General features: G+C 41.2%; 2 protein-coding genes across 6 annotated transcripts in view; one reads left to right on the forward strand and one right to left on the reverse strand.

The window, feature by feature from the left end:
• Positions 1-11,233, forward strand: part of TSPAN18 (tetraspanin 18) — a 220,830-nt gene extending 209,597 nt beyond the window's left edge. Inside the window, exons 7-10 of the mRNA XM_020798348.3 lie at positions 550-648; positions 5,102-5,281; positions 5,857-5,940; positions 7,159-11,233. Coding sequence (XP_020654007.1) covers positions 550-648; positions 5,102-5,281; positions 5,857-5,940; positions 7,159-7,206 — 411 coding nt within the window. The 3' untranslated portion in view covers positions 7,207-11,233. The remainder of the gene's footprint in view (positions 1-549; positions 649-5,101; positions 5,282-5,856; positions 5,941-7,158) is intronic.
• A 4,735-nt stretch (positions 11,234-15,968) lies between these two features.
• TP53I11 (tumor protein p53 inducible protein 11) overlaps positions 15,969-26,691 on the reverse strand; it is a 76,750-nt gene continuing 66,027 nt past the window's right edge. For all 5 annotated transcript variants that reach the window (XM_020798373.3, XM_020798363.3, XM_078389472.1 and 2 more), the window contains 4 exons: positions 26,279-26,327; positions 25,969-26,065; positions 19,952-20,053; positions 15,969-18,742 (listed from right to left, as the gene is read on the reverse strand). In XM_020798373.3, coding sequence (XP_020654032.1) covers positions 18,609-18,742; positions 19,952-20,053; positions 25,969-26,065; positions 26,279-26,327 — 382 coding nt within the window. In that variant the 3' untranslated portion in view covers positions 15,969-18,608. The remainder of the gene's footprint in view (positions 18,743-19,951; positions 20,054-25,968; positions 26,066-26,278; positions 26,328-26,691) is intronic.

Consider the following 26,691-nt stretch of genomic DNA (forward strand, 5'->3'; position numbering starts at 1 on the left):
TCCATTCCTAAGGCTTTCAGATCCCGCTTGCAGATATCCTTGTATCACAGCGGTGGTCTCCCTCTGGGGCGATTTCCCTGCACTAATTCTCCATACAGGAGATCTTTTGGAATCTGACCATCAGCCATTCTCATGACATGCCCAAGCCAACATAGATGTCATAGACAGTTGAATAAATTAAAGAAAACCACAAGTATTTGTACAAAATTGACTGCTTGCAGTAACATTCTTCAACAAACTTACAGTTTGTCCAGCAGACTTCTGCAGACTGCACTCTAACAGCACACTCACTGATTGGCTGCTGACTAGAAAGAGAGGGGGAAAGACACTTAAGCAGAGAGGCGTGACTCTCTTTAAAACCAGAGGCAAGTAGGGAACAATTGCATACTGCTGGATTGATTGACAGTCACCCCGCCGGGAAAGGTCCCTTCCAGCCATACCTACTAGGGCAGCATATGAGGATGAAGTGACTCAAAGACCCCACTGTATTCCTGAATTGTGTAGGACTGGTTTGAATTAACTGTCATTTTGTTTCATGCTGTGTTGCAGTTGACCAGAGAGTTTTTTACTAAGGAGCTGAAAAAGCACTACCAAGGGAACAATGAATCTGATGTCTTTTCTTCTACCTGGAATTCTGTCATGATTACAGTAAGTAATTATTATTTTACTATTTATAATACCCTGAGAAGCTACTGTTCATTGAAAAAAAGAAGGATCACTTGTAAATCAAGTGCTGTAATTAAAACACGACCAGTTTTGACCAAAGAACTGAAATTAGCAGAGTAGGCTAAAAGTGGAATTAGGAGCCAGAATCCTGTTAACATGTGTCCACTAGTGTAAGCCCAACAATATACTAAGTCTGAGTTGTGAATTGCCATAAGATAAGAAGCCAACATAGGCATTTGGTGTCTGCACCACTTGCAGGGCTCAGTTCAGGACAGAAAGTGCCCCCACTGACTTCTTTACTTGCAGCAGTATCCAACTGAAATTTACATTGATTAAGGTGGTGTATTTTTTCAGTTTGATTCCAGTTATTAGCAGGAACAGGAACAATCCTGTGGATGTTTACTCAGAAGTAAATACCTCTGTGTTCAGTGAGCCTTCCTCCTTATTTGGGTATTTAGAATTAGCTCAACATCAGCGTAAGCCTACAGTCATGTTTAGTAAATTCCACGGCGTGGTATTTTATGTAAATTTTGAAAAGGGGCCTTGCTTTGTCACTGAAAGGATGCAAGTACATAATATTTTATTGTGCTTCATTTTATTGTACTACTGTTGCTCTGTAATGTTATTGTATTTTATGGCTGTTTTTAATTGTTGTTAAACACAGTGCATGGTGTGCAAATACTATAAAAATGGCATGTAACCTTTCTCACAAATAGAATAAAAGACTGCAGCAGGGGAGTAAGTGGGGCAGAAACCATCATCTGAATTGTCTTTTGTAAGAGGTTTCTCTGGTTCTTTTCACATAAAGTATTTTTTTTAAAAAAATGTGGGTGTCCTAAATTTCCATATTCTATTATAACAGCTTCTTTTAATTGCTGGATTTTACTACATAATGCCTTTTTTTAAATCAAGATCTTATTGTTTCTTTGTCCTTGTAAACCACATTGGGAACCATTCTAGATAAAGAATTGCATAGAAATAAATGAAGTAAACATAACCATTGACCTACCATGAATTTTTATGCAACAGAATGAAAGATCAAATTCTAGAACAGAGTCCAACTTAGCGAAGAACTGTTTCAATATCTCTCTACTGTAAGCCATTCATTACAATATACTTTATTAATGGAAACAACCAGACTAATGTTTATGACTATAAGGCCTTCTGTCTCCAAGATGCACAATTGCTTGCATAGTAAAGGTAAATTTGTAGTGCCCAAAATGTGTTTTTACTGCTGTTCCCCCCCCCCCCAGTGGCCTTTTTGAATTGTGTTGCTGGACAGCCAAGTATGAGAAATCAGCAACAGAAACTTGGCAGTGTAATGTTCTGAAGTCTATCTCTGTCAGACAGAGGATGATTTGTCTTCATAACTTTTATGAATTCCAGTATCTTTCTTTTTCTGCATTTGTTCATAAGTAAAATCACAAGACAGCCAGCAGTCTTCTAGACATAGGCTGTATTTAACCTATGTACAGTGGTGCCTCAGTTCTGGAAGATGGGCATAAGTCGAAATGATCGTTAGTCAAAGCACCATTTCCCATTGAAATGCATTGAAATGCAATTAATCTGTTCTGGGTGAAAGAAAAAAATCACACACACACCCAAAAATCACTGCAAGACTCGCTGGAAATGGAGCAGTTCAGAAATGCACAGAAAACAAAGGGGCAGTTCGGAAATGCAAAGAGGACTAAAGAAAAAGCAAGGGAAGCATGCAAGACCCATTGGAAATGGGGGAGACTAAAAAAAGCTACCAACCCCGCCCCCGAGACCCATCGGAAATGGGGGGGGGAACAAAACAAACAAACAAACCCCCCAAGACCCATTGGAAATGGGGAAAAACACTCCAAAAAGCAACCAACCCCCCCCAAGACCCATCGGAAATGAGGATGGAAAACCCCCCCAAAAAACAAACCCTCCAAAACTCATCACAGCACAGAAACATAACCCCCCCCATCCAAAACCGTGCTTCAAAAACACCTAGAACAGTTTTTTAAAAGCAGAAAACAGCACTTTACCTTACCAGGCAGCCTTCTTCGACTGCACACTCTCTAACTGCTGGGGTGAAAGAGCTACAACGAAGCAGCCTCGTCACAACCTACAGTTAGAAATTTGAATTTCCCATCTTTTTCCCCTGCCTTTTTCTGTTCATAACTGGAAGCTCTGGCTGCAAGTCAAAGCAAAATTTTGCAGCCGGAGCTGGTCGTAACTCAAAATAGTTGTAAGTAGGGACATTTGTAAGTCGAGGCACCACTGTATTGATTGTCACAGAACACAACAAATTATCACTTACAGTGATGACTTTTAGGGAAGATATGTGTTGTTCCCCTGGCTATCTATATGCCAGCTCCAACCACCAACATCCAAGGCCACACCACCACCACTGCTACAGAAATCCTCACAATTGTGCTGGGGAAAAACAAGATGTAGATGGTGTGTGACTTGTTCTCAAGCAGAACTGAGCTCACAGAAAACCACTGGGAGTGTACACATTCTGGTCATTAAGGTGCACACTTGCCACCTTCCCTGCTTCCAAGCAGAATCCCCAGGATTTTGGTGATGGTGGTAAAGACTTTAGCAGTGGCAGTAGGTTTTTACACTCCCCTTGCTAGCATAGCCAGTGGCAAGATTTCAGGACCAGGAAAGACTGCAGCCCCTAAAAAGGTGGGCCCACACAGTCCCCTAAACTTATAAAGCCTGCTCAGAACTTTTAAAAATCAATATTTGCATTTTAAATCCTAGAATCCTCTAGTTAGTGTGGCCAGAAACATGTTATGCTAGTGAGATTAAGGAGAAATGTTACTGCTGAAGAACTCTTATCAACTGGTTGCAGATACGATATTGGCATCTTGGTACAACAGAGACTGGATACAGTGTAATGGCTCCCAAACCAGAGAGAAGAAACACAGTGGTTGAATTTCTGTTGCTTGGTGTAGTAAGTCACATTAGAGTAGGCCCATTGAATCAGTGGGGATTTAGTGAGTCACTACCTCTGTAAGTTCTGTTGATTCAATGGCCCTGCTTTACTACGCTAAAGAAAGTTGCAATCAGAGTAGGCCTATGTGAATCAATGGAGCCTATGGAGGAATTGATTCGCCCAATCCCCACTAAGCCTACTCTAGTGTGGCAAACTATGCTAAGCATGAGGATTTCAGCCTATTTTAGCCAGGGCTTAAATTTAAACAAAGCAAAACAACTTGGAAATTGATTACTACCTGATCCACTGACTTCCATCCACAGTGGTGGGGAAGTAGGGTGAATCCATAGCTCTTTGCTGATTCTGTTTTCTTTAATTAGGCTGCATGGGCAAATCTTGAAACTAGGTGGATTGCTGAATCAAAAACAGAGGACTCTTCTCTCGCCCAGCTATGAATATGCAAGCAGAAGCCCGATCCCATGCCCTGAATGGATCAGGATGAATTTACCTGTGGTCCTTGTTTGTCACAATCTAACGATGATTCAATTGATTCTTATGGCTTTCAGTTTAAGCATAAATTAATTAAGAAGATAGAGAGCTGATCTTAATACTTACCCAGCAATTTAGTGAAGAGTTTCATTTCTAACTATTTCAATATTCTCAATTCCTTAATGATGACAGAATAGAATCACTGTTTGATTATGCTGTTCTTTACATTACAATTGTCTGTGCAAGAGAGGCATCAGAATAAGGAAGGCCTAAGTGCCAAAGCCTTATTCTGTTTGACTAAATCTCATTTGATATTCATGCTTGGGGATTCTGGGAGTTGTAGGCCAGGAAAAGAACTCGGGCAGACACTGCTCCTGCTTGAGACAAAGTATTAACTGCCAGAGAAGTCTTACCAACTGTATATTATAAAAGTGGTTATAAAGTCCACCCCTACCACCAATCTCCCCTTTTATTTATCTCTCACTTATGGAAATTGTTCCACCTAAACAACAATAATAAAATAGAGAGTTCAGCCGTGTTCTGCACCACATTCTGTGCCAGAACAATCTGAGTTTTGTCACTATAAATGATTCAAAATGAATAAATCTGGCTATATTTGCTCCTTTTGCATAATTATTTTGTGTCTCTAAATCACAAAGAAGAAACAGCAGCTCTGGACAGTTACTGATTCCACTTTCGTAACGAAGGATTTCAGCATATTACACACACATACATTTTCAGGCTATCTTTGCTATAAGGACAAGAAACACACTTTCCTTATTCAAAAAGACAAAGGCTGGAAAATTTTGGAAAGATACAGAATTTTGTATTAAATTTCCAACTTGAATATTTGCCGAATGCAGCTAGTTTGCCACAGTCATATCTATTTAGCTGGCTGGTTTATCATCGTCAAATCTATCAACTCCAGGTATTCTCCTTCCTCAAGTTCATGTTTTCTTCAAGGATTCCATGTTGCCTCCAGTGCTTCTGGAAAACTGTAGTGACTCTCTGATTTGCTTTCATGTATGCTAGTTTGGCTGCTGTGGTGTCAACGGTCCCGAAGATTTTGAAGCTGCCCCACGTTTCCATCTCCTGCATTCACGCGAGGTAGTGCCTGAAGCTTGTTGTCGACGGGAGCTCCAGTCCCGTGATGGAGCAATCCTCAGCAAAGAAGACTGTCTCCAAGGAAAGGAAATGTATCAAAATCGGCAGGTAAGAAGAAGAGAGAAATGGGACTTTTACCTGTACAAGTAACGTCAGCTGATGGAGGGAACAAAGTATGGTAGACAGAAGCCCCTTGACACCCCAGAGAGACCTTGAGAAGTGAAACTTTTTTATTCCACTGGTGGGTTCTATAATATTATAAGTTTGAAGCTGAGATGATACGGCCTCACTTGAGGACTATATTTGAGAAGCATACATACCAGCTGATACTGAATTGTTCCCTGTTGTAAAGTGAGCTGGCTAGACTCATGTCTAGAACTGAGGTCAAATAATCTTTATTATAAGCAGAAAGGATGTTTCCAAACCAGCCTGCTTGGCAATACCATGTGCTTTGCATGCAGCTCCAGTACTTTCCCTGGCAGCCTTGGCAGTGGCTTGTGCTAGCTGGCTAGCTGTTCCACTCTGTGTCCCGAAGGAATGGGCTGCCCTTTCTCAATGAGATTTAGTCCTAGACAGGACTCTGTCACTGAGTCTCTTTGTGCCTCATCAAAAAAAAAGGAGCCTTAGAACATTTTGCCTTTGAATGAAATTGTTATCCTCATGGTTGCTTCCTTCCTTTCCAGGGGTGCTACACCGTCATACTTAACTCCTTTGAGACGTACGTGTACCTGGCAGGAGCTCTTGCCATTGGGGTTTTAGCCATTGAGGTACAGCATTTATTGTTACACATAAGAATATTCACAGAAGTCACAAGATGGAAGTTTAATGTGGAAGCAAGTCCTATCCTGCGCTGCCCTCTGCTGTTAAGCAACAGATGCATTGCATTTTGAATATCCAGCTGAAAGGAATTCATTGAATTTAACTTGATTCGGAATATTGACAGGAAAAAAGCTGGTATTTTAAAAAATTTAATATCCAGTAGTGAAAGTGTGGCATACTGTTCAGTGGTGTTTAATAGGATCTATTTCAGAGATACCTAAGTGGTAAATACGGTGCTACAAGAATTCTAACCCTTCGCCTTGGGTTAGAATTCTATAGAATCTCTGTAGAGAAAAGGGATTACTAGGCTTATGCCGCTGGCCCCACTTTTATCAGTGTGTACAGCAATAACCACACTCCTGGGTACATGTATAGATTTTCCCTCTGCAGGTGTCCATGCCAGTGGGTTGATGGAAAGGAAATGTGCCCAGGACAGAATCAGGTTTGAGACGGAGTTAGCAGAACAATCCCACAGATCCTTTTCCATGTTTAGATTATAAAAGATTACATTCTCATGAGCATGGCTGCAAAATTTAAAACAATGACAAAAATAGCATGCGAGGAATACAAATCTAGACTTGTTGATTGTGACTGTTGCTACATGCCATGACAGCTTGCCTCCAACTAATGGTGACTTTGATGACGAATGGTGATTTTGATCTCCAAAACGTCATGTCTTTAAAAGTCCTGCTCAGCTTCTGTAAACTCAAGCCTGTGGCTCACTTCTATTTGGTCTACTTTTCCTGCTATCTTCCACCTTTCCCAGCGTTATTGTCTTTTCCAGAGAATCTTGGCTGCCTGTGATGACCCCAAAGTAAAACAACTTCAGTTTCATCATTTTTGCCTCCAGAGATTGTTCAGGCTTGATTTGATCTAAGACCCACTTGTTTGTCTTTCTGGCAGTCCAGGATATCTGGAGAGCTCTCCTCTGAGAGTAGGAACAAAGGTCTGATCTTCAGGCCATATGTCTTGAGAGGTACTACAAGTAATGCTTATTTCTGACAAAAGCTTGCACGCAGTTTTGTGCATTTTGGTTGGCATTTTTGAGCATTGACCCAATATGGAGTTTGGAGATAGTCCAGAAATGTAACTTTGCCAAGTAACTAGCAAGCCTTTGGGCTAAAATCACACCTGACTGTTCTGTCTCACTTCTGATTCCTTCACAGCTCTTTGCCATGATCTTTGCCATGTGCCTCTTTCGGGGAATCCAATAGAAAGCATCCTGTGAGCAGCAGAAACATTTCCAACCACATGTTTTGAAAACAGGAAAAAGAGAAGATAAAACTTTATTTTTTGTTTAACAGACTGGGGTTTTGGGGGGAGGATTGTAATATATGAATGACCAAAAGGATGTACTTCAGGGGCTGGAACTTTGAGGTGCTGGACACTCCATTGCCCTTCTCGCACGGGGGGGGGGTCATTCACCAGAAGTCACGTGCAAAGGGTTGCACTAGGAGCCTCCAGGAGAGGGAGAAAGTGAACTCTGATGGACTCTGTGAAGCAGGAGGTTGTGTGGTGTTCACATGTCTAACACAACGGTGACCCATCAATTGGCAAGGAAGAGGAAGACCAATCCTGATCAATAAGCTCTGCGTCTTGCATCTGATGGAACTGTTTAGCAAAAGCATTGTTAACATGTATAGATGAGGTCAGCTTTAAGCAGCTGAGAGGCAATGTGGCTTTGACATAAGACTTACTAGTCCTCACGTGGGCAGTAAATCATCACTTCAAAAATCCAGGAGAAGCAACCTTTCTTGAATCACTAGGGATGGATCATTCTTGTCACCTGGAATCTGGCAAAGGGGTCAAACCTACTGTGTTTGTAAATGGGGGGAAAGAGCGCATTCTTTTCAAGAGGAAATCGGAAGCTCAATGCACATTATTTTTGTCACAATGACGTTTATGTTCAGTATTTTATGAGAAAAAGGAAAGTTGAAGATGGTTCTACTGCTTTTTCTGAAAAGTGTTTTCATCTAGAATTGTCAGTGCTGTCACCCTTAAAGAGTAGAATTTGATTTTTGCTTTGTGTTTAAGCTTTCGAATGTTTCGTCACCACCATGTTACATGAGAAGTATGCCGTCCTAAGTTTGGTCCTTTGTAGCAATTGATTAGCTTGTTGCCTTTATGTTTCAGTATGTACTGCTTTCTACTTTGTGGAAAAATCCTCCCAAATGGCAATGTAGTAGCACAGCTTCAATGTGTGAATCTTGTGGCATCATTTCTGCTCTCTGCCGTTCTTTCTTCACATTTCCTATCATGCAGGAAAAAGCTAAGTGGAATGAAATGAAATAGCATGCCCTAGCCAGATTTTTTTTCTTCCCCTTTTCATTTCATTCATTGATACCAAATTCTGGTTTTAGCTGTGTGTTATCCATTTAGCAGCTCAAAGGAGGCGGGCACAGTCAGCAAAACAGAACAAAGGTTCCAGTTGAGATATCTTTGTTGGGACTGGCTCTGCTTTGAATGTAAACCACCCTGAACATAACATTTCGAATGAATGGCAGATAGAAATACGGACTGACAAAGTGGAGACCTGTGTGGTCCCAAGTGGTGAGCTTCAACTGAGAAACAAGAGTAAAATATGGCAACTTTGCATACCAAAAGAATTTGGGGAAAGCAATTTATGAGGTATACAGAGAGCACCTTAATAAGTCTTCATTTCCAAAATAATTGTGTGTAGAAACTGTTAATTCTCACGTGATACAAATAATAATAATAATAATAATAATAATAATAATAATAATAATAATAATAATAATAATAATAATAATAATAATAAAATTAAATTAAATTAAATTAAATAAATAAATAAATAAATAAATAAATAAATAAATAAATAAATAAATAAATAAATAAATAAATAAAGTGATCTCAGAACTGCAGAGCTGGGAGGGACCCTATGGATCATCGTAGATCATCAAGTCCTGCTCCTGTCATGGAGGCACAGTGGGGAGTTGAACTCCCAGTCTCTTGACTCCACAGCCAGATGCCTAAATGGCTGAGTTATCCAGCCCTTGAGAATCCTCTTCATACAAGGTGTGAATTATTGTACATCTATTTAGCTAGGCTCTGCACAGTTACACAGCAAGGAAAAGGTAAAATGCCAGCCTAACACTTGCTGATAATTTGTGTTTTGTTCCAAAACTAAAGTGGTGTTTGAAAGTGAGGTACACATACCAGGAAATTGGGTCTTGCTATGCACATAGCAAAGGAGCGTGGTGCTGCTGCAGGTTAAACCGCAGAAGCCTCTGTGCTGCAAGGTCAGAAGACCTGCAGTTATAAGATCGAATCTACGCAACAGAGTGAGCTCCCATCGCTTGTCCCAGCTCCTGCCAACCTAGCAGTTCGAAAGCATGCAAATACAAGTAGATAAATAGGTACCACCATGGTGGGAAGGTAACGGTGTTCTGTGTCTAGTCGCTCTGGCCACATGACCACCAAAATTGTGGTCAAACGCTGGCTCTACGGCTTGGAGATGGGGATGAGCACCACACCCTAGAGTTGGACATGACTGGACTAAATGTCAAGGGGAACCTTTACCTTTACCTATGCACATGGTATCTGAAACAGACTAGTGTGGAAAGAAGTTGTTTCTTTTTTCCCTGAATGAGCCTCTCATAGCTTTGTTGAAGGACCTGAGCAAGAGCTTTATTAGAGCATAATCTGAACACTAAAAGGGGTGCATATAATAAACTCCCAGCTACCTCAGTATTATAAACAGAGATGAGCAGTGGTTGTCCAGAATTTTTTCACTGCCTAAGCTTGACACCTTCTACATTCAAAGCATGTGCTCAGCTACTGAACTGGGGCCTTTTCTTCCCTGACATACATGCCATGTGCCCTGAAAATGAGGTTGGCTGATCACTATAGCAGATGAAAAGGGAACAAAGGTAGGAAAGCTGTTTTTAAAATATGAGTGGTTACAGCTATCATTTCAAGCTCCCCAATTTTTTTTGTTTCATTTTAAAAACACGAGGGAAAAAATTATTTTCCATGTGTTTTTCTTGCTCTTTAAAAATCACATGCCTGGTGGGTGTTCTCTCTCTCTCTTTTTCCTGTTCTGTCTCTGTTCATAATTACTTTGGCCAGTATCCTATTGGGTGTGTTAAGGCAAATCATGTAACGTTTACCCTGCTCCAGCAGTGTCTCCATTATGCATCCAATGGGTACAAGTCTGGACACACAAAAGGGAGCTTGCCAGAGTGTGCAGGGATTGTTTGATTGTCCATGAGATTGTCTCAAAACAGGCTATTGGCCCCCATTCTTAATTAATGATGTTTTAGTTTCCACTCTCTTCTCTAAAGCAGTTGTTTTTAATAAACCGAGAGCCAGGCCACCACTTTCTTTGGCTTTGGTGAGGAAGAAGAGGCAAGTGGTATTATAAAACTGGACGTATCATTGCCAGAAGGGTTGCTTCCTTCTATTTCAAAGAGTGGGTGGTTCAATGGTTCTCATCAAAATTAGAGAAATCTAAAACTAAATAATCCATCAACATAGTCCACTAACTTTAGGGAGGTATGATTTCTGAGGAGAGGTTGGAGAGTTCTCCTGCTTCAATCCTAAGAACATCTGGAGATTATTAGCAAATGCAATTGCTTTCCCCAATTCAGAATTTGGATGTTAGGCTGCAATTCTTGACACACTGCCTTGGAGGAAACCTCCATCCTCCTTCAAATGAGTGGAGCTCACAAGCAGTAAACAGATGAGCAAGAATGTCAGTTCGGGTGTTAGCTTTTGGAGCTGTAAAAAAAAATATGGGAGCCAGAGATGATGCGCTTTCTGTCTTCAGTATTTTTCGGGGACACATTGTAGCACAGTCTCGTTCCACAGAAATCCTTTTGAGATCTCTGTGAGCAGTTAACCAGTTCTTGCACAGCTTTTCTGCTTTGAAATGAATCATAGAGGGGAGTTTCACACTGGATTCATGTCCATATTCAATTATATGTGTTTGTGAACCTAGACCCACCCCATCCTCTTGCATTGTCTGTTCTTGTCACTGTTTTTTAGGTGCTTGGGAAACAAGCCACTTATGAAGTTAATGTCGAAATCTATTTTAAATGTTCCTTTTATTAGAAGGCTAGAGCTAATTTAACTTATAACCCCTATTGTAATGCTTTTTATATCAAAATGGCTTTTTGTAACATAAAACAGAACACTATTCTGGAACATTTTGCACAATTTCTATGTGCATTTCTTTAAAAAAAAATTAAAAGACAAAAATAAAGACACTGTGACAAGCAAGTGGCTTTAACTCTTCACAGTTTATGGATTGTGTTTTGCTTTTGTTTTAATTGCAATCCATCTTTTCCACAAAGGAGTAATGGTGAATTTACCCAGCAAGAGTGAACTTTTTTAAAGGCTAAACCACGGATTGTGCTTTCTGTCTAGCATTGAATGCCTGTTGCCATTTTCATTCTTCAGATTAGCAAATTGAACCATATAGTACAAGCATTGGGTTGTGTATTAAACACTCAATGCATAAAATTACATGTAAATGCATGCATAGACAGGTTACCCATGGAAAACTATTGTGTGTTTTATATATTGCATTTTTATCTCTCTCTCTCTCTCTCTCTCTCTCTCTCTCTCTCTCTCTCTCTCTCTCTCTATCTATCTATCTATCTATCTATCTATCTATCTATCCATCTATCATAATTTTCCTGAACATACTTATTTCTAGATAGTAGTTGGTTGCAGCACTGGACTTACTGCTCTGTGATTTCTTTGGCAACCACATGGTTTAATTTGTTAAGTACAGAATCACTGCTTTTTAGACTCAGGGCTTAGTTACACAGTTGGGAGCTGGTAACATATTGTGGTTTTTGTGTCGGTGTGGGCATTCTCATGGAAACTGCTCTCTCTCCCTCATGTCTTACTTCTGTGTTGTAAGTAGATGGGGAGAGGACTGTCTCCAAGCCTTCCATGTGGTGAAGGCTTCTCTCAGGCCAGGGAGAACATAGGTAGGAGGCAAGAGCTCATCATCACTCTGAAGCCCAGCTGCCCCACCTTCTACAACAGCTGGGAGCTCCGCAGAGCCAAGAGGGCGGGCACAGTCCCACGTTCTGGTCAGGGGGAGTTTTCAGGTAGTGATTGGGGGAACAGGAATTGCGAATTTTAGGGCAGCTGCAGAGATGACAGTGACAGCAGCCACTGCCACCTGTCCCCAGTCTCCTTACATTTTTAAAAAATATTTCGGTTTTATAAAGTTTTGAATTGGCATAGCACTAGATCATTGCAGCGATAAAATAGAAACATATATATTTTTAAGCAAGGGTTTAGATTGTACAGTATCCTGCAATCCAAAACCCACTATACTTGGCACCCAAAACATGACAACTCTCACAAACCCCAGCAAATATTATTTACTCCAACACAGGCATTCACACACATCAGATTGATTCAAAATAAATCACATTCATAATCAAGTTAAAATAAACAAGTCCCTCCTGGTTGTTTAAAAAGACTTGCTTTCAGACTAAAAACAAAATTGCATTTAACTGTTTATCATGTAGGCAGATATTTTTAATTGATTTCAAGTGTATGGAACCTGATGTAAAACCAGGAGTATTATGACATGTACCTGAGCCCTCAGAATGTGTTCCTGTTCTGGTCAACTGGGAAGAGAGAGATTCCTCCTGGTAAGGCAGGTGAGACAACAGTCCTTTCCCTTCTGCCAACTAATGGGGGTCAGAAAATGATAAAAAATACTCATTCAAGTGGACAGAATGGCGAGCATATGTGCTGTGGCGATGAGGAGGGACCCACAGTTTCCAGTTGTTGGCCAAAAGGAAAGAAAAGGCAAAATACTGTGGCACTTCAAAAGATTTCCATGTGAGCTTTCAAAATCCACTTCTTCAGATATATGGAGTTCCTCGTACCATGCAAACTATATTTATACATATTCTCTGCTGGTGAGAGTCTCAACCAGAGGAGGAGACAGGCCATAAACAAAGTGACAGTGCAACATCATTAACACAGGAATAGGACTATCAATACATTAATGTCTTCCAGGTGGCTTTGGCTCCTGAAAATGCTGGAAATCTTTCTAGGGCAGAGTGTCAAGGGAGACAATTATTTTATTCACGTAAGGCATTACTGAAAACTGTTATTGATAGATGGGGTGTGCTAAGAAGCTTTAATATTTATTTAAGCCATGAGAGATTCACTGGAATTTATGTCTCTACTTGTGCTGTTTCCATCCAGTGTTTCTCCAGTGTTAATTGCTTCTCATCCTCCATAATAGCTACTCTTGAGTTCCCTAAGAGAACATCTTGGGAGAGAGAAGTATTCTGAGACTAATTTCTCTATATTGTCATTCTTGATGTCAGAACTGCATCCATTCATTCTTTTGTGCTGACATTGTCTTGTTTGTTCTATGTAGATGAGACATCATTAGTAGAAGACTAAATAAATGCCGCTGGAGGACAAAAATGTAAATAAGCCCTGATGTTGTGGCTCAAGTTGTTAGAACCTTTCATGGTGATATGAGGACACAACTGTGATTTGTGGAAAGAAGGATATTTTTGTAGGCAGTACAACATGAAGATGATGCAGCCAGGGAGGGGTGGGCTGGACTACAACTCCCATATTCCTTCAGCTTTGCTTGTTTCTTTCATTTCTGTGCCACTTTTCTGAGGAGATTCTGGAAGCTGTAGTTGAAAAACACAACTTGTTATTTGACTTTGATCCAACCGATGACATCCATTATGTCCCTGCTACTCCAAACAGAGCTTGGTCAATTTTCCAGAACTATTGCTACTTTGTGATGGTTGGTGTTTAAATGCAGGTTCGTTAGATAGCTCAGAGAGTCAGGCATCTGAGTGCAGAGTCATAGGTTGGCAGCATGATTCCCCAGTGTGTTTCCTATGAGTATAGCCAACCTGTATGGCTTTGGGCAAGTTGCACAGTTCCCAGGTGGCCCCAGACGAAGGGAATGACGGACCACTTCTAAGTACTTTCTACTTAGAAAATCCTGAAGTTTACCATAAATCAGAATTGACTTGACTATTATTATTTGTTTTAACAGAGATTATGGAAGCATACTCTTATTCACATGCCAATATTCAGTTCGATAGTAACAGTTTCTTACAGTTATGCTAACACCAAGTTCTAAGCTGAAAAGAAACAGAGCTTGGAAAAATTCTACAATTTCCAGGATGCTGCAGTAGCTCTACAGATGGCAAGATTCTTGGAAGCCTAGTGTGAAAAAGTAGCACTTCCAAACTGTGGAAGTGCCACTAACGTCAGAGCCTTTTAAATCATTTTTCATTGTTTTAGAAATCTAAGAACAGAGGAAATATCTTCTATATTGGGTCATAAATTTCACAGGGGAAGTGCACATTCATACAAATATTTGTTAAGTGGTGCTTTCAGGTATCTGTTATTGCACAGGATAGAGAGAGTTGCAGGTAGCAGAGAATGAAGATAACACCTTCTGTAAACCTTAGGAAGCTGGCAATGCTACTTCACACTACTTAATTTACTCCACAATTCTTCACGGGTTGAGAAAGCCATGACAGGGGACTTATTTAACAACAAAGCTAATTTACACACCCATCAGCTACAATCCAGCTCTTCCATTTGAGTTTTTTACAGCTGCGAACTTCCTTTAGCAAACAGTGTCTTGTGTTCCAGCAGTGACAGAGAAGGTGCAATTCTCCGAAAATCACTAGCAATTACATGCAGCAGCCAAGAGAAGTGGGTCAAGTCACTTGTCGCTAAGGAAACAGCCTCCATTTTAGATGGTAAGCATAGTTAGGTGGATGTAATTTTCATTCTTGTGGATGAGTTGCATCCTACCACAACACAAAACACAAAGGGTTTCGAAAAGGCGTGGCTTTTATACAACAGTTTTTATGAGGCTACTTTGAAGCCATCATTATGCAAACATATGCTATAAAGAGAGAGTTTGCAATGCCTCACACCACTGGTGATTAAAATCATGTACAGTGGTGCCTCGCTTAACAATTGCCTCGTTAAACAACGAAACCGCTGGACGATGAAGTTTTTGTGACTGCTTTTGTGATCGCAAAATGATGTTCCTATGGGGAAAATTCGCTTAACGATGATCGGTTCCCTGCTTTGGGAACTGATTTTTCACTAAACGGCGATTTAGAAACAGCTGATTGGCGGTTCTAAAATGGCTGCCCGCTGTGTTTTCAGGATGGATTCCCCGCTTTACAGGCAGCAAAAATGGCCACCCCTATGGAGGATCTTCGCTCGACGGTGAGTTTTCAGCCCATTGGAACGCACTGAACCGGTTTCAATGCATTTCAATGGGCTTTTTCATTTTGCAAGATGATGTTTTTGTAAGACAGCGTTTTTTGCGGAATGAATTAACATCATCTTGCGAGGCACCACTGTACTGCTAGGCATGCAGAGAGAGGTGCATGTGAGATCTTCTGTATCAGGCACCCAAATAACTGGTCCAGCTTAGTTTGCTGTGCACCTGGACTGGGGGATACAATGCTGCCATTTACAGCTTGGTCTCCAGGCATCAGGTGCTCCCTCTCTCTGTTTCCACCAGACTTTCTCCCTCTTTAAAAGGAGATGCCACAACATCTGAGTCCTTGCATATTCAGAGTTCATGCTCTCACCCCAAACAAATGCCCTCTTTTCTACTCTGTAGGAAACTGACATCCATCCTGTTTGTTTCCACAAATACAGAGAGAAAGCCAGAGAGCTATGAACTCCTAAAGGCTGTTTTTTTTTTTTAAAGTTATGTATACAAAAACAGAGGAGCAGAACACGGGATTAAAACACACACACACCTTATATTGTGATTTTAAAGTGGTCACAATTCCCACCCACACACTCATGAAGTGTGTGGGTGTGGCACACACATTATGTTTTTTGTGCCCCAGGCAAGGGCAACTCTGAAAGGGACCTCCTTTGGCCATCAGGTTCTCTCTGAGAGAAAGGAAGCCATGGCCCCACCGTCCCTCCCTCCTTGGAACAGAATGCTCAGAGACAGAGAGACGTTGCTGAAAACCGTACTTATTTCACAGAGTGTACAGATTATCTTTTCCATAGACCAACAGTGGTGAGTGATCCTCAAAAGTAGCATGAACTAAAACCAACCCTGTGGAGAAGTTTAACCTCACATTCAACTACTACTCACTACCCTTGGAGTCTACAGTCTACACTTGAATCACCACATTTATCAAAAGTTCAAGACCCCTGCAGGATTTCCACTTGATGCACAGTCTTTGTGTGTCCATCAGCTCAATGCCCATTGTAGCCTAGGTTCATGCACGTATTCAACAAAGGCCAAAGGAAGATAAAAGCAGACAGTTGGGGGGGGAGTCCCACTGCAGCAAAAAACAGTTCATGTCCATTGTGTGTTCCTGTGACCTTCTAGACTGGTGTTGCTTGTCGCCAAGGATACTTCTTCAGTTTTCGATGATAAGCACAGTTAGGTGGATGCAATTTTCATCCCCCGTGTAGGAGTTGCATCTCAGCACAACACAAACCACAAGCACTTGCTCTGGATTTGTCATATCCAATCCGTAATGCTTAGGCCACATATGGAAGTCTGCACGGGCAAAAACCTTGAAATCCACATTCAGAATGTGTGTTCTTCTCACCTAAGACAGCCGAATAGAGGGTAATACACACATACACACAAACATATTGTTGAGGTCCATATTAAGGTGTGAAGACAAACATGAAATTCTTTATCAGCTTTTTTTTTTTCAAAGTATGTAACAAAATGCTAAAGAAGACCCAAACTGAGATACAACACTTCATTGTATTCAGCACTACTTTTCTACCCTGGATGAGAATAGCAAGCACTTCCCTATTTAATTTGAAATGAATTGCAGAAAGTTCTGATCAGAGGATTGAGGACAGAAGAGATATCCATCTTTGGTGAGTTTGCCTCTCGACCACAATACATTTGGGAAAGACACATCAGCATGCCTGGAGCGATAGTCTGGAGAAATCTCTATGGTCTACTTTAAACCTATACTAGCAATTTTCACACATTATAAATAACATTGGAATGCATGGCAGTAGGTATCAATGGATCCACATTCTGCTGAAGAGACAAAATTGATGTGTGTGTTTTTTTTTTTAAAAAAGTCAATAATCAGAATGCCGCAAATGTCTGGGTTGCCTTTTGCAATTGGCAAACATCCCAGAGGCAGTTAAATATGGAGGAAGACCATACAGTCCCCTTCTGTGAAAGCTTGCCATCTCTTTAGAGAACCAAGGGGTCCAGGGGATTTTGTGTTCCAGGTGGTGGTGGTGGGAAGGAACTCCACATATATAAACATCTTTCTGATGGTCGATAGGTTCAGAGCTTGGATCAATTCAGCCGTTCAATACAAACAAGAGGGCACAATGCTCCCACTGAGGTGTCTTCCTTATAAATAGGAAGCGACACAGAAATAAATTATAGGTTTCTCCTCCAGCCCTCTTCTACACAAATATGCACCTACCTTCAAGATCCCTTCCATTTCACAAAAAAGCTAGAAATCCCATCAAAACCATCCATCATACATATCATCCCTGCATATGGGCGGAAACATATGGAGTACCCAATGGTGTATATATGAACATAGATCATAGTAGCATTTCCCTAAAATGTCCCTGGCCACTTGATTAGAAAAGTGTGTTCCAACACAAGAGTAGAACAGACTCCCTTCTGTAGCATCAAGAAATGGGAGCCTGGCAACCAATGGTCCAACTCAGTACAGGATTGGCATTTTTGTTTTTTAAAAGTTACCCTGTGAACACACACCTTTATCTCTTCCATGTCCGCTCTTCCCAACAAGAGATCTAGAGCGTAGTTTCTATAATACCTGATACTAAGAAGAGTTACAGCATAAACCAATTAGTCCTGTTAAGTGGGAATCACAGGAAAGTGGGGGAAGGGACGCAGTAGCTGCTCCAGATATTGTCACCGGTTCCCCTTCTTAAAAAACAAAGCCAGCAAAAATTCTTTCTTACATTACTGTAACCGGTGCTCCTGAAAAGGCAGGAGTTTTCAGGAATGAGGGTGGTAGCCACACCTAACAACTAATCAACTTGTCCTCTCTTATGTTGTTAAGACTACCCTACTGTATCTCTGCTTTCCCCAAAGGATAACACAGCTTTAGGACAAGCAGCACAGATTTCCACCAGCAGGCCACAATCCTCAGGTGCTCACCCGCAGGGAAATATGCCCCCCCTACACACACATACAAAAAAGCTGCTTGGGCAGTTCTGCTGCTCTAACTTCAGCTTGGATACCCTGTTCTGTCTCGGTATGTGTACATAGTTTGATCACGTGCTACAATCTACAGGCTACTTGTTTATAGCCATTTCTTCTCTACTCAAAACTAACCCCACCCATACTTCCTCAGAATCTGATTAGCCCTTGTTACCTCTGTTTCCTCACTTTCTCCAGCCAGGCTTCACAGAGACAGCCTGGCTTTGATCTCCCCTCTTCCACACCTGACAGTTGGCAGTGACAGCCAGCGCTGGACTTATACACTGATGCATGCTGTAAGGAAGTCTGCTTTTACAGACGGAACATTAAAAGGAACAAGAACAAAAAAAACAAAAAACAAACAAAAAGGAACACAAACATTATGACAAGCCCTCCATCCCCCACCCTCGGAAGTCTTGGCCATTAGATTTTCTTGGGTCTGCGTCCAACTTGGTAATAATAATAAAGACTGGTAAAAACAAAGAGGACTCGGCTGGTGAGGAGGAGAGTTGCTCCTGTGGACGTCCGGCCACTTTCAACCAGGGTGATGGTTGTCACTGAAGGAGAAAAAAATGATATATCAGAAGGAGGAACCTTACAGCGCGTGGGCTGAATAAGGCTCTGCCAGGATCATTTGAGCACTCCCAGGTTCCCTCCCAGTCCAAAATATCTGGATGGCAATAATTCCCAAACCCCTACATTAAGCAAGCGCCACACAGACAGAATCTCTTCATATTTTGTCCACAAACTTTCCCCAGCAGATGTGACTGTAGCCAAGGTATAGAGCACAACTAAGTCAGGTCAATGACCAATCCTGTGGATTGTGGGTAATGGTGGTAGTTCAACGATTTTATTTTATTCCCACCTTTTTCCCTCTGTAGAATGTACACAGGCAAATCAATATTGTAAGTTTGGGCAAGCAAATCTACACAACTCTTTTGCCCCCTAGTCTTCTTTTAGCTGAGCCCCATATTATCTTTAGAGATGGCGGAGCTTTTCCGATGAAGAGAAGAGGGTGTGTAGACTTCCAGCTGCTGTTAAGACTACAATTCCCATCAATTATACAGGATCATCAGAAGTAAGGGATTCATGGGGAGCTGAAACTGAATGACCCTTACAAGATTAGACATTTTCCCATTCCTGCTCTATAACTTTGGAACATAATTTCCAAATCTCTCATACACTGATGCTTTTGCATCTTGAAATGAAAATGCCCTTCCAGGAACAACAGATGACACTGATGGTGGGGGTACACATGATTTGTATCATGATTTATAACAATACTTATTTCCTGGCATAGATGCAAAGGCAGCAACTGAATTCTGCTATTGCAACCATAACACATTCTCAAAGATTTCTTGGCCAAGAATAGGAGTGGGTCTCCAGCTATTCCTCACCATAGGAATGATTTCCTGTTCAGGAAAATGGATGGGGCACCTGGTTGACCAAAGCTGACCCAGAGAATTGGTGACTGTTACATTGATGGATGACTGGGGCAAGGAAGTATGCTTGAAATGTTAAAAGTTTGTCATGGCACACTGTTCATCTCAGAGACACAGTTGAAGGTTATCTTATCAGTGCTATATGTAAGTAACTTTGCATTTTTCCATATGCATCCAGTATTACTGCTAATTCCACTCCCATGTCCTGCTGCCCAGTAGAGTCAGTGATTAGTTGCATCACTAGATCTAAGACTATACTGTTTTCCTTTTGAAGGGGCAGGTGTTTGTCCCTTGATTTCAGGCTTCTGAGAGATGCCTACTTACCCAAGAACTGTACCCCGAAATAGCATGCTTCTGTCAAGAGGGTCCAGCGGATGATGACCTTCTCAGCTGTGTACAAGGCATTCCACATGATGAGGGAGATACCTAAGGAGGTCATGGAGGGGAAAGGAGAGAGAGGACTGTTTCAGGAGACCAAAGGCAAGTACAAGAATGCCCAGAAGCTAGCTATTGTTCTGCATATCGGTCCTTCTTCAAGCACTGGAAAGTTGTGAATCCAAACAACCTCATCTTCTGCTAGCATCAGACACCAGGAGAGAAGATCCTATACCTGCCCTGTCCTTCCCCTGCCACCCTGCCTTTGTGTCCCTTCTGGCAGCCAACACAGGGCTTGGCAAAGATGGTGAGGTCAGTCCTTTGCACCCACAAGGCTTCTGATGCATAAATGGGATACCTGGACTGTGAGCCTTCACAACAACAGGAATAAGACATTGTAGGCAAAGCTTTCAAAGAAGGTCTAGTGACACAAACATGTTCGTATCCTATTCTAACTTTGAACCCTGCATTGACCAAATAATCTGGACTTTATTTTGCTCTTCAGCCAGCTTGAAAACTTTCACAATAGGGCAAGATAAATGTTTAAAAACCAAAATCAAGATTTAAATACTTCTGTTTGCCTTTTGATGTATTTTGAAAATATCTTACCATAAATACCATAAGATTCTTATCCCATTAATATGACCTATATTAAAAAAACCAGTACTTCTCCTCTCTCAAAAAAAACCTACCTACAAAATTCAGACTACATCCCTGTTTTGGCCAGATCTTTTTCTAATATCATAGCCCTTTCTAGGGACTTGTATAATGTCCCTACCAGAGTCTTTACGCAGTGCCTTGTGTACTTTCCCTTTGTTTTATAAACTGGCAGCAGGATGAATTAAAAGGTCCAGAGAAGATAGCATGACATGACACAGATTTACTTCCAGCAGCTAAAGTTTGCTTATACATTTCGGAAGAAAGAAGCTGAATGCAAAATCAGTATTATCTGACAGGACCTCTTGGAGAAGACACACAATTACCTGATGTTGGCAAAAGAAAAGGGAGAAAACAGGGGGTGGGGGTGGGAGGAGCCAAAATATTATAGCCCTTTAAAAACAATTTTATTTCAATGTGAGCTTTTGTGGATCAAAATCCATTTCTTCAGTTACTGGAGGGTAAATGTGTGACCAGTATATTTGCACATGTAGAAAGCTAGTGTAGCTTAATGGATAGAATGATGGGCTAGAACCCAGGAGCTTAGCCATGGAAACTCACTGGAACTGGTAAAAGTGTAAAACTGGCAAAACCACTCCTTAAATATTTCATTTACCTTGAAAACTCTATTAGGGTCACCATAAGTCAGCATCTCTGTCTCTGTCTGTCTCTCTTTGTCTCTTTCTTACACACACAAATGCACACACACGTATCACCATGACCAGGTGAGGATAAGATTAATGGGGGGGGGGGGGAAATGGCAACATTTTGTTAACAGAGCTATCAAACAGTTCATTACTGCTTGGCTCAGCTGTCATAAGAATGCTAGGAAATGTTTCTGGGCCAGAGGTCTGAATCTTGCAAGGAAGGCAGCACCCAGAGGGTATCACAGAAAGCTGGGTTATGAATATACAGTAGTGTGCTAAGAAGCCTAGATCTCTACTGAGACCCTTAATGATACAGTCGTGCCTCACTTTACGATTGCCCTGTATAATGACGAATCCACTTAACGATGCCTTTTTTGCGGTCGCAAAAGCGATTGCAAATGATGCTCCCTATGAGCAAAATCCGCTGTGCGATGATTGGTTCCCTGCTTCGGGAACTGATTTTTTGCATTACGATGATCAGCGAACAGCTGATCATTGGGTTCCAAAATGGCCACCAGCTGAAGAAAATGGCCCCTCGCTGCTTTCTAGGACAGATTCCTCGCTAGACAGGCACCGAAAATGGCTGCCGTATGGAGGATCTTCGCTGGACAGTGAGTTTTTAGCCCATTGGAATGCATTAACTGGGTTTTAATGCGTTTCAATAGGTTTTTTATTTTCGCTTTATGATGTTTTCACTCTACAGCATTTTCGCTGGAACAAATTAACATAGTTAAGCAAGGCACCAGTGTACACTAGAAACTGTTTCTGTAGCCTATTTCTGCTGTCTCTCCCTCAAGTCCTTGTTTGTAGTTCCTTCTTTTCTGCTACAGCCACCCTTAACAGAGTGTCATGGGAGCTCTTTTGTCATTCCTGGTGCTGGACTTGTGTCCACCCATTCTTTTGCACAGGGATACTACTGGCAGAGGATGTCATAAATCACAATAAAAGGAAGAACATGTAAATCAAACTCTGGCATTGCGGCTAACATTGTTGGGGGCTGTCATCGTGCTATCTGCAGCTTGAACATCTACAGTAAATTTGTGACAGGATCCTACTCCTGCCTTCATCTCCATACTCCGTTGGCCTGTTGTGTGTTAATAGCTGGTTAAAGTTAGGGGTTCCCTGTAGGCAAAAAAGCTGACCACCAAAAGCCAGCTGCTGGTCACCAAAAGCCTGGAGAAGGGGAGTACAACTCTCTGGAATAGGTTGCGGGTCATTCTTAACATGTTTCAGCTGGGAACTGGAGGTGACTGCCTATCATGTTCAGTCATATTCTCTTAGCAGATTGTTCCTGGGCACCAGTTTGGCTCGGCCAGTTTGCCTATTCAAACTGGTGGGTACTGTAGTCTAAGAAATGTCTCCCTTGTGTGAGTATTTAGTATCTGTCCTGTGGTTTTGAGCAAATCTGGTCTTGCACAAGCCACCCAGTCCAATGTCTTTAGTTTTCAGATCTCCCTCCCACAGGAGGCCAAGCTGGCCCCATCTTTGCTGTCCTGCCACAAACAGACAAAGACAGGCTTTCCCTTAGTGATTGGCTGTCTGCGAGGGATTTTTAAGTGGAGTATTGTGCTTTTTTGTTTTGATGTTGATTTTGCTTACTATTTTCAGTATAGTATTTGTCTGACTCCTTTAAATATTTGTATACTTATAGTTTTTTGCTTTTAAAATTGTCTTTTAATGACGTAAGCTGCCTTGATCTGTTTTTAAGGAGAAATGCAGTAAAATATTTTAATTAATTAATTAAAGTAGTAATAATTTGTTCATGGGGATATGTATAAATATACTGGTCATGTATTTTCCCTCCAGTGTGCAAGGAAGTAGACTTTGACTCATGGAAGCTCACAGTGAAATTAAAGACTGACCATTTAAGTGCTGCCGTGTATTGGCTAGTTTGTTTTTGCTTCTTGTTTGAACATGCTGAGACAGACGAGCACAGACACTCCATTTGAAATTGCTGCTTTATCTTTTCTTGCCCTTTCTTGGTGTGTGCGTGTGCATGAGCTACAATTCGGTTGTGTTTATCTGCTCACTCCAGACTTTAAGAAACAGTCAAGCAAAGCAACCAGAAAGAAGAAATAACAAAGGGAAGAAGGGGAGGAGCAAAGCTCAAAAGAGGGCTGCCTTTCAGCTGCTTCAGTGCAAGCGGCAGACACAAATTGATCTAGAGAGCCCTATTATCCATAGGCTTAGGGGCTGCTGCACTTCCTCTTGTGACCACCAGGTGTTGCTGCAGGCTCATAGAATAAGCCTAAAAGAAAAGGTTCCCTTCCCTCTCAGCATTAGAATTATCTGGAATTATTAGACCCATGCTACTTTTGACCCCTAGCAAATCAGGAAAATAATTAACATGACCTGATTTTATTCAAAATGATTTCAGAAAAAGCCACAGGAATATGGCATATGCTGTGGGACACTACAGGACTGGCTTAGGAAGTCTATTCTTGCCTTTAAGAATACTAACAATCATGTACCATAAATTCAATTCTGACTTACAGTGTCTCTTTCCAGGGTTTTCCAGGTAGAGACTACTCAGAAATGCTTTACCATTCCCTTCTTCTGGAGGCATCCTACCACTGTCCGGCTGGCCCCGGGCCACACAAGCTGACTCTACTCACAGGAGACACAGTGGAGAATGGAATTCCAGACCTGTGGCTCCACAGCTGGATATCCAACCCCCTGAGCTATCCAGCCAGCGGCTCTTGCCTTTAAGCAGATAAATTATAAGGAGCAACCAGAAAGAAATGGTTGTGGGGGGAGAGAGGGGGAAACAGGATTTTTTTTTTTTAAAGACATTTCCTGCACACCCATTTCAGGGATCTTTGAAATTCTGGAAGATGACTTTCACCTGAACACATATCTGGATGGGGAGCAAACATAGGAAGAAAAATTAGAAATTATGACAAGGTCAGCTTGACGATCACAACCTTTTGGAGCCTTTTTAAAAAGAGTAGCTGATATTTCTTTGGCTTGCACCTATTGTGAAGAGGCCCTAGTCTAAAAGACCTGCAGCTATTTTTACGCTTACTCCCACTCAAGATCCCAAAATGTAGTAGTAGTAGTAGTAGTAGTAGTAGTAGTAGTAGTAGTAGTAGTAGTAGTAGTAGTAGTAGTAGTAATAATAATAATAATAATAATAATAATAATAATAATAATAATAATAATAATAATAATAATAATAATAATAATAATAATAATAATAATAAATAAATAAAACCCCACCAAGTGACAATGATGATGAGTGATCATTTTATTCAAACTTAGGTTTTCGCGCTAGGTGAATCTTTATCCTTTTTCATGTTTACTGGTTCATACTCAATGGCTTTCAGCAGGGAGGCGGCTTCCTTGGGACTCTTGAGGGAGGGAAGGAGGGAGAGATCTGGATGGATGGGTGTGGTTTGTTAAGGAGGGTGCACCATTTGCACCATGGACCGTGGTAAATCTGGCACCGAAAACACCTTCTGTGGTGCCCCCTTCCTTTGTTAGTACCCTAAGTGCTTATTTTGCTTAATGGTTAATCCGGGGCTGATCCAGTCAATTTCCTTTTTGAACCATGCCTCATTGTCACCAGCACGGACAGCATCTGTAGCCCAGAGCTGTACATTTATTACAGGTTGTTTGTTCTCAACACAATGACTGACCAAAGGGGTTCCTGACCAGTTATTTCTGATTTTAGCTAGATGTTCCCCTGAAAGGGCCCTGGATGTCTTTTCTTATATAGAGCTTGTTACACGGGCTGGCCCCATCTTTGCTGTCCTTCAGCAAGCAGGCAAAGACCTTTCTCTTCAGGCTGGCTTTCCCTTAATGACTGTTGGTCTGAGAGGGGTTTTGAAATGGATTGTTGTGTTCTGTTGTTTTAAACATGTTTTACTATGGATTTTATTACAATTTTTAATGTAATACCTGTTTAATTCTTTTTAAATATTTGTACACCTACTGTTTTAGCTTTTAAATATGATCTTTTTAATAATGTAAGCTGCCTTGGGTTCTTTTTATGGAGAAAGGCAGGATAAAAAATATTTTAAATAAATAAATAAATAAAATAGACATCTTATGGATAATAAAAGGACAATGATCTAATATGGACCAAAAATCAATGGTATGTATAAAAAAACACATGTATTGCCATGTAAAAATGGCAACATGTTTTCTCTCCGCTTCCCCTTTTCATTTTATTTTACACAGTCTCTGAAGAATGCCTTAAAATCAGGCTGAAACATGTTGGGCAATTTTAAGTTGAAATAAATAATTTATTTTTGGGCCATTTGAAATTGAAATACAGGACTTATTTTCTGACATTCTGAGACTGCAGTTTTTCCTTCTGGATCTAAATTGCCATATGACAGAGACTGAGGAGCTGATAACTCTGTACCAATCTGTGCAATGTCTTAAATGCATAACTTAATGTCCTAAGGAATAAGAATTCAGGATCGGAATGCAGCTCCCATCAGCACTAGTCAGCCCAGCTAATGGTGATGGATAGTGGGAGGTGCAGTTTCATAACATCTGGAACGAACACACATTGCCCACTTCTGATGAATGTGATTTCTAAGCAGTGCCATTCCACTTGTTCCCTACCCCACGAAATCCAGTCCTCCCCCCCAAAAATCCATCCAGCTATTCCTAGCAGAGAAGATTGGGTCACCTCCCTTGGCTGTTACTCACTCAGCAAGGCTCCTCCATACAGGCGAATGGGCGTCTTACTGTTGACTGATTCTTCCTCAAAGACAGTGTCGTAGAGCTGCTCAGGGAAGGCGAGAGCCTAAGGGTAAGAAATGAACTTCAGCAGAGGCCTCCAGCTCAAGCCAAACAAGGGCATACATGGCTGCCGAAAGCATCAAAGGAAAGGGAAACTCAAGGGAAGCTTGACTTAGATCAGGGCTTCCCACCATGAGAAGCTTAAAGGCCAATGAATAGAAACACAGTGATGGAAAAGCAGGGAGGAAGGCAGTGTGGAAATATTTTCCTAACTTACCATGATGGCAACCCCAGAAAAGATGATGGCTGACACAAATTGCCAAACCCTGCAGGAACAAACAGAACAGACGTTAATCTTTTCATAGTCGGAAGGCAGTGTCCTCTCAATTCAGGATTCTAGAGGAAGATGGCTGCCTTTTATTAGTGCTTGGAAACATTTTTTTTTCATGGTTACAGCTCCCAGAATCCCCACAGCACTGGTCATGGTGGTTGGGGGATTCTGGGAGCTGTAGTCCAAAAAGCCATCCACAAGCTCTGCCTATAATTGATGGGTTTTCTCCAAAGAAAGCTGTCACAGTGTGAAGGCACTGTATCCGATTCCACCTTTCTAAAGAAAAACCTGTACTATTATTTTGGTTTTCTCGTTCATGTTATTTCCATATTCTTTCAATAACATTTTAAAAAAACAAA

This window comes from Pogona vitticeps, chromosome 1, assembly GCF_051106095.1.
Source record: "Pogona vitticeps strain Pit_001003342236 chromosome 1, PviZW2.1, whole genome shotgun sequence".
Taxonomy (NCBI): domain Eukaryota; kingdom Metazoa; phylum Chordata; class Lepidosauria; order Squamata; family Agamidae; genus Pogona; species Pogona vitticeps.